Source organism: Adiantum capillus-veneris, chromosome 11 (genome assembly GCF_014529385.1).
Source record: "Adiantum capillus-veneris isolate H3 chromosome 11, ASM1452938v2, whole genome shotgun sequence".
Classification (NCBI taxonomy): domain Eukaryota; kingdom Viridiplantae; phylum Streptophyta; class Polypodiopsida; order Polypodiales; family Pteridaceae; genus Adiantum; species Adiantum capillus-veneris.
The window spans coordinates 152,266,473-152,274,271 of NC_140941.1; the positions used below are offsets into that span (position 1 = coordinate 152,266,473).

General features: G+C 41.1%; 1 protein-coding gene across 2 annotated transcripts; it reads right to left on the bottom strand.

Moving 5' to 3' along the window:
- Window positions 1-376: 376 nt before the first annotated feature.
- On the bottom strand, window positions 377-2,795 carry LOC147448248 (NAD(P)-binding Rossmann-fold superfamily protein). 2 transcript variants are annotated; one of them, XM_086524533.1, is made up of 6 exons: window positions 2,466-2,795; window positions 2,110-2,252; window positions 1,888-2,007; window positions 1,258-1,351; window positions 1,090-1,182; window positions 377-972 (listed from the first exon to the last, which is right to left on the bottom strand). In XM_086524533.1, the coding sequence occupies exons 1-6, from the start codon at window positions 2,605-2,607 to the stop codon at window positions 941-943; spliced, it is 624 nt and encodes a 207-aa protein (XP_086380659.1). In that variant the 5' UTR covers window positions 2,608-2,795; the 3' UTR covers window positions 377-940. The 2 variants fall into 2 exon arrangements, with proteins under 2 accessions (XP_086380659.1, XP_086380658.1); XM_086524532.1 differs by having other exon boundaries at window positions 1,071-1,182; window positions 2,466-2,788.
- Between the last annotated feature and the right edge of the window lie 5,004 nt (window positions 2,796-7,799).

The window sequence follows — 7,799 nt, forward strand, 5'->3', positions numbered from 1 at the left end:
AGGTATGCGGTGCCTCTCGAGCAGAAGCTCATGATGTTATGCATCGTATGAAAAACACTGAAAAAACTCCGTTTTCCTACATGACATAATTTCTAAATCTTCTTGTGATAGGTCAACATAGAACACTTCTTGGAGCAACAGACTTATGTTCATTCCTAGAAGTGTCCTTTTCATGACGAGACCACAAAATTATGTCACTGAGACATCAAACGCATTCAAGCAAAAGCCTATGATAATATTATCAGTTTTAGAACGTTTCGCACTCTACAATTGCTCGTCTGCACCACCAGTCCCATGCATTTAACACACATTAACATACTTTTCATGCTTTCCTACTTTTACTGTTGAATACATACGACTTGCATACCAAACCATAGACACACAAAACCAGAATGCATTTGACTAAATAACATAACAGCAAGATCACAATACATTGCATCCATACTTCGTTTTTGGCCCAATAGTAGACAACAAAAGCACAAAACCATTGTCTCCCTGAACAAAGGTGAACAGTTAGCTATCTACATGGTGATTGAACTCGAATATCACTAAAAATAGCACTTACCTGGTACAAGGAATTACAACAGAAATCAAGGCCTGGAAAAGGTATTAAGTACTGTGCCGATGCCCAAAGGCAGAGCATCCCTCAGGAGGAAAAGCCTCTCTTGCACGGTGAAGATACTACTATATATAATATGTGCATTCTGTGCCCTAATATATGGGAATAATGACTGATAAAAAATCACTTAAATGCTAGGCTAGTGGCATTGCGAGTAATGCGGACCAATGCATCCTATGCACTGGCATGCGTTAAAATTTCTTACACATTGGAGCAGTCATCATCTGGCTGGCAAGAAAGGCTTCAGGTCTAGCTCCTGTGTCCATGCGCTTGGATGTTGCATGTGAATTTGCCAATAGACTTCAGCAACCGCATCAGGGTCTAGAAATGTTTGTCCTGCCATGCCCTCTGGCCTGTTGACAAAACAAAGATTTGCACACATTGCTCAAAGTTTAAAAATTTGATCCATCTATCACTCCAATACAAATCTATCAGGTACAAAGCAAGCCACCTGTTGCATCTCACTATACCGTCTAAGATAATGTGAGCAACATGAATCCCTTGGGGTTGAAATTCCTTCGACAAGCACTGAGACAGAGCCCTCAACGCAAACTTGCCGCATGCTGTCGTACAGCAGATTCACTAAGCATCAACTTGTTCCCACTCTTAACAACAAATAAGCCCAAGTTAGTAATCACCTGATTCAGCAGACCCCGCCTCCCCTTGGATGGATGCAGTTGCGCCTGTGAAGAGAATAGTGCCCTTCCTCCTTTGAAGCATTCCAGGCAAAACCTGCCACAAAGACGCAGAAATAAGATAAGATGGGAACTTCATCGTCAAAGTAGCCCATATGGAACGACACATGAACCCTTTCAAAGCATTTCATGACGTACAGATCAAACAGCCAACCGTCTAAGATTTTAATTCAACAGAGTGAACGTCATCACAGACATATCTGGTACAAATGTGAACTTAAGAGGCCTTGCACATGGAAATCACAAAGGCATCCGAATCACGGAAATGCACTCCTTTTCCTAGCTTTCAGCTGGTTTGCTAACTCTCTTTCTGCAATGGGCTACCCTCGTTCCCAATGTTTTTCTTCACTGCTACCTTATTCATCACCTTTACTACATGCTGTTTTCCATAAAACTGAGTACCATTCTAGTCTCTAAAACATTGCAAGGAAAAAACCAAACAGAAGTAAAATTGCCAACAGCAATGCCCTATCATTTTTTTCCCCCTTTCTTGGGTTGTAAAGCAAATACAGGCATCATATCCTACATGTCATATCATGTGTTTGACCTCTGTAGGCATCCACATTGTTATACCTGTTGAACTGAATAAAATGCGCCAAGAGCGGGCAATGTCAGTGTTTGTTGAAATTTTTCTGCGCTAATGTCGAGGAAATGAGGAGGCAGATATGGTACTTGCACATTCACATTATAGACCTGCAGACCACCCAATAAAAATCTCAATACTAACATATTTACCCAATGTGCAAGCCCTCATCAAGATAAATTAAACAGGAAAAGCTAGAAATTTGAACACACCAAAACTTCGACAACACCTATCGAACTGACTGATTCAAATGCATCATGCACTGATTGAGGGTCGGAACAGTCAATACTAATGGCAGAAACATGCGCTGTCCTTTCGAGCGCCATGAGCTGGACTACCAGCCTAGCAAGTTTCTCTGAAACAGAAAAACATCTTGATGTCAAATTAAGTAAAAATGCTACGCAGAGATACCTACTAAGCACAATGTCCAATAGAAATCATGTGAAGGCAGAAAGCCGTAAATTGCAAGATGTGTATGAGTCAAGCAGCTGCGATGGTCGCACCCATACACAGATGTTAAACCTACATATTTCAGAGAAATTAGAGAGATGAAAGCATATAAACTTACCATAAGTTCTTGCCAGGATGACGACAGAGTATCCTTCTCGTGCAAAGCGGCGAGCAATAGAGAAGCCAAGTCCTGGACCGACACCAACTACAGCAACAACACCTCGCCCGTGGGGCGAGGATGAAGAGCTTCTGCGCTCCATGGGCCGAGCTCAAAACACAAGCTCAACAAACACAGAGAGAATGATGTGGGTGCAAAAGCTTCTTATGGCCATGGGGAGCAAATTGCGCAAATGCTGTGGCTCTGCATTATTAGGGCTAGTAGGCACCCTGCAATCCTTTTCGGAGCAGCTTGCGGGGAAGGCTGTGTGGAAAAAAAATGCAGATTTGCTCCCATGAATCACCCAAAAGTGCCCGAATCTTTCCACTTGCCCACGTGGATCCTGCCACATCATCTCCACCTCAGCGTCAATTTGCCTATATTGGGAACGCTGCTTACTTGCGCCACGTGCACGTCCCTCCTTCGCTGTCGAATCAGATTCGATCACTATCTTGCGGTTGCCACTTGACTGGAGCTTTTCTCATTCTCACTATTTATAGAGTCGGTTCACATGGGCATTGGGTTCGAAACTGGTTGCCAACCAGTTGCATACCTTTGTAGTTCTCATGAGTGGTTGCCAGAAGAAAACTCGCAACCAGTTGGCAACAAGTTGCATTCTTGCTCGAGGGTAAAGGGGTGGAGCGAGCTTGCAATCGCAGAAAACGACGAGATGCGCAAGAATAAGACGTCGCCTTTCACGCTTGGGATGCTATTTTCAACCATTTTCTGAATTTTTGAAGTCATTGTGCAACTTCGTTGTGCCTCATGTGAACCTGCTAGCTACTGGTTTCCAGTTGCGCATTTGTGCGCGACCACGGCACCATGTGAACTGCACCATATACTCTCCCTGAGCAAAATATTTTCCTCGTTTAAAGTGATCATCTTTCTTTTTTGGCCAGCTCAATTTTTCTTGCCAACTTAGTTTTTTTGCCGCTGCAGTTGGTTTGCAATTACATGTGCGCACCCCTTGAGGAAAGGCCTTAGTGTTGGGTTGGGTTGGGCCTACTTTGAACGATGTCGTCCACCTGGACGGCCATCATGTTTTGAGGGCTTTGGGTGAAGGCGGTGATTTGGAGCGTAGGACGACGTGAGTCAGTGCGACGGAGGAGGAAACGTGGGCAGGCATGTTGAGGTGTGCAACGCTGTGGCAGTGTGGAGAAGACGTGTGTATGCGAGCTTGTGTGTAGAGTTGTCTGCGTTACCGCTTGACGATGTTCTCCTCGCGAGTTCCATCGCCAACTCGTGTTTTGTTGCAGCCTACAGTAGCGGCTGTAGTGTGTGCGAGTTTTGCAGTCGTCTACGTCACCGCCTCACGCTGTCCTCGCGAGTTCCATGAGACTACGCTTCGTGCAGCTTGCAGTTCCAAGCATACAGGATTCCTTTCCTTTCAAACTTTCTTTCCTTGATTTTGTCAAGAGGAAATATTTAAAAATTAGGTTGTCTTCTCGGCTATTCACACTATTTTTGTTTACTCTATATGTTAAAAATCTACAACTATTGTTTTGGTGCCCAAGCTTGAAGGAAAGATTTTGACCAACAAAGCTTCCCCAATTGACGTTTCCTTAGTGGGTGACATAGTCGACAAAGTATTGCATCTTGACAAAAACTTTGTTGACTATATGCTTCTGATGTATTGGATGCATATGAGATGCTAGCCTCCCTTGTCCGAACTGGTAAATTCACTGTCAACAAGTTAGGCCTTGTCACATTTTTTGTCGAAGAGACAAAGTAGCGCTCCTCCTCTGCAACATTGAAGCTCCATCACCTCCATGCAGAAAAACACTCTTTATATTATATTGCTTTCATCCATTGCTCATGTTGTAAATTCCCATCTCTCTCTCTCTCTCTCTCTCTCTCTCTCTCTCTCTCTCTCTCTCTCTGTTTCATTTACTTGTCTTCCTCCCTCCCCATAGCCCAAGGGGGGGGAAACTGCATGTACATGGGTTCCTCAAGCAACCAAAATTCATCTTTTGAACAACTCATTCAGAATGATATCGATAGTGCTTTTGTGGCTAGTCACCCATGGAATAATAATATTTTCCTCGTGCTCAATAAAATAATAAAGTTGCGCTCGTCATTGCAAACAATTAACAACATCATGGTAGACGCGGTGAGAGTATCATTGGAGCGAACACCAATGATGACACCTTCTTTGGCACATTTGGCTTCCATATAGACTTGACCCAAGTATTGAATAGCCACACATCATCTATTGGTATTGCGCTTGATATTATCTATGTATTCTCCTTTAGGTTTAGTATTGCATGCGATGTCCATATTTACGGTGTGCCAATAACTTCACCCAGAAAGACAACATTTTATAGTGGAGCCGATCCAACAACATTGCACAAAATCATCATTTTCGATAGAAGTGGTTGCCTATTCTTTTACTTGGGGGACAGCCGATACTCGCCCAAATGCAAGGTATCGTACCTGGGACAAAAAAGAAACGGAACCATTGAAAGCTATGCTTCTCTAGCAACCGAATGAACTCTATGCCTCCATCGCGAGGCAATTGCTTGCTTGGGTGATAGAACCACCCTAGAAATAGGTGCAATAACATCAAAAATTAAAAAACTTTAAAAAACAATTACACCCCACCGTTCCCTTGAACATAAACATTGAACAAGCCTCCCCACCAAACAAAGCTATACAACAATACATAAAAACAACGAACGATGTTTCTATATATCAATGTTGTAAATGTGGACGTTTAATATTTTTGTCACAATTAGCTCGAAAGGGCGTAGGTCGGCACTTGGGAGGTTTAGAAACAACGAAATACATAAGAACTATGTTTGCACTTCCTGCGGCTGTAAAAGGCAAGATCATGGTGCATTGCTCACCCAATTGAATTCCATAGGATTTAACTCCCCCTTGGCTACAGTAGACAAGTTAAATCATTTAGAAAGCCGCCTTGTTAGTGTTAAGCTACCTTTCACCAAAATTATTGAGCTCACCGTTACGATGGTCAATTTGGATTACGAGGTAGTGTTGTTAATGTTTTGGCATCCTTGGGGAAAACACAACAAATACTGCCGAGGTTTATTCATGATGAAGCCTCAATACTAGTGGGTATTAAGCGCCCTCTACAATACAACTATTGCTACCTTTTTGGGGTTGTCCGGCCATTGCTTGCAATGAAAGCCACTGCTCAACTATTGCAAACATCTTTATACAAGAGCGAAAAAATTACTTTGAACAACGAGTGGCTAAGCCATTTCCATAGTCTACATTGCCCTTTGCCTGCTGATTTTGTCGACAACAATCAACCACCAGAAGAAGATGATCTAGCCACAGATGTCATGCTTCATGGAATTGGGTCATCACAACAAGTAGTGGATCACAACGACAAAATCTCCTTTTTAGTTCCTACTGAGGGAAATAGTCCTTTGAGTATTTTCAAAGATGAATACTGTGAAGAACTTAGTTTCCCCTGCTATTTTCTACGGTGAGCCCCGTAAATATCATACACTTGCTAAGCATAGATATCAATATATGGCTCAATGGGGACTTATGCATAGTGATAGAATATTCTCACTAAATATAGAGAAACTTTTTTTCAAAACGGTCAAAGTAATGACTCAAAAAATCATGGGGTCCATTTGGATCCATATGCGCAAAGGCAAGCTAAATCACAATACACCAGTGGCCGCACAAGTTGTTGGAGAGACTAACATTGAGAAGGTCTTGTCTTCCCAACTTGGATATCGTGACTTTGAGGCATTTCACTTGACTACAAGGAAAAATTGAAAAAAAAACACCTTCGCTATGATTAGACAGCTTGGACCACCAATATTCTTTGTCACATTTTCTGTGGCTGAGAAACGTTGGAAACCTTTGATTGGAGCACTTACTAAGCTCAGCTCCATTGTGCATGTAAGCACACAAACAGAAGCGTCATATATACAAGATTTGGTCCGAGCTGACCCTGTAATAACAACCCGCTTTTACTTGAACCAGTTTAACGAGATGAAGAAATTGCTAGCCAAGGATATAACCATATTAGGAAAACTCAAAGATTACTTTTTTGTAACTGAGTTTTAGAGCCGAGGTAGCCGGCAAGATCATGGGCTACTATGGATAGAAAATGCTCCTATTTATGGAAAAGATCCCAATGAAGATGTTGTGGATTTCATTGATTAGTACATAACAACTAATTCCATGCTTCTTCCTATAGATTTACAAGAAATTCAAAGACACAAGCATAAGAAGTCTTGCTTCAGAAAATGCAAGGGATGCTGCTTTGACTTTCCTCGCTATCCGATGCCTTTGACTATGATCTTAGAACCTTGTCATTCTCAACATACCAATATCCAATACAATAAACACAAATAAATCAAAGATAATCTATTGCTACTAGATTATAAAGCAAATATTACATTCAAACAACGGCTCCTATCTATGGACATTTTATTTGAGGATTACATCCAAACTATAGCATCCACAATCTCATGCCCAACGCCTTCTGTTGAAAAGAAATATCAAAGATATTCACACAAATAATTTCAATCCAACCATTTCAAAGCTTTGGGATGTGAATTTAGATATACAATACATTTTAAATGCACACGGAGCAGCTACCTATTGCACCTCATATATAACAAAATTTGATAACACACTCATCAAAGCAATCAAAGAACAATTTGACTCTTGCGTTCAAAACAATGCAACTACATTTGATAGACTTCAGAAAATAGGAAACACAATACTAAACACACAGCAAATAAGCTCACAACAAGCAGTATATATTGCACTTTCTTTACCTCTCTACATCGCAACTCGAGAATTTGTATTCATAAACACAAACCCTCCCCACGGAAGAACAATGCTTCTCAAGCAAAAACACCTCCTACAAAACATAGACCCAACTAGTACAGAAATCTTTTATGCAGCAAGCATAGACAAATACTGTACATGTCCTGCCCAACTCAATGCCATAACATTGGCAAAATTTTCCTCCACATACATCACAACAAGCAATACATTAAAAAAATATACCAAACCAAAAATTATACGATATGTCAAACATAATGCTACAAAGAACCCATATAATTATTATAGAGAACATGTCTTCTATTTCTACCATGGATAAATAATGAAAATCAACATCTAACAAATGGACTCACATGGAAAGATGTATGCAATCAAAATAAACCTATCATTGATACAAAGGAATTCAAATACAACAAAACCACAATAGTGAAAGACAACCTTAACACCAACTCATTAGGCACCAGCTCACCTTTGACATCTACGACAGTATCTAATATTTCCTCCCATATTCATGTTGAC

Coding starts and splice junctions, on each gene's coding strand:
- LOC147448248 (XM_086524532.1), bottom strand. CDS start 2,607: ATGGAGCGCAGAAGCTCTTCATCCTCGCCCCACGGGCGAGGTGTTGTT. Junction 2,253..2,465: donor CATCCTGGCAAGAACTTATG/GTAAGTTTATAT, acceptor TTTCTGTTTCAG/AGAAACTTGCTAGGCTGGTA. Junction 973..1,070: donor GGTATAGTGAGATGCAACAG/GTGGCTTGCTTT, acceptor TTTTGTCAACAG/GCCAGAGGGCATGGCAGGAC.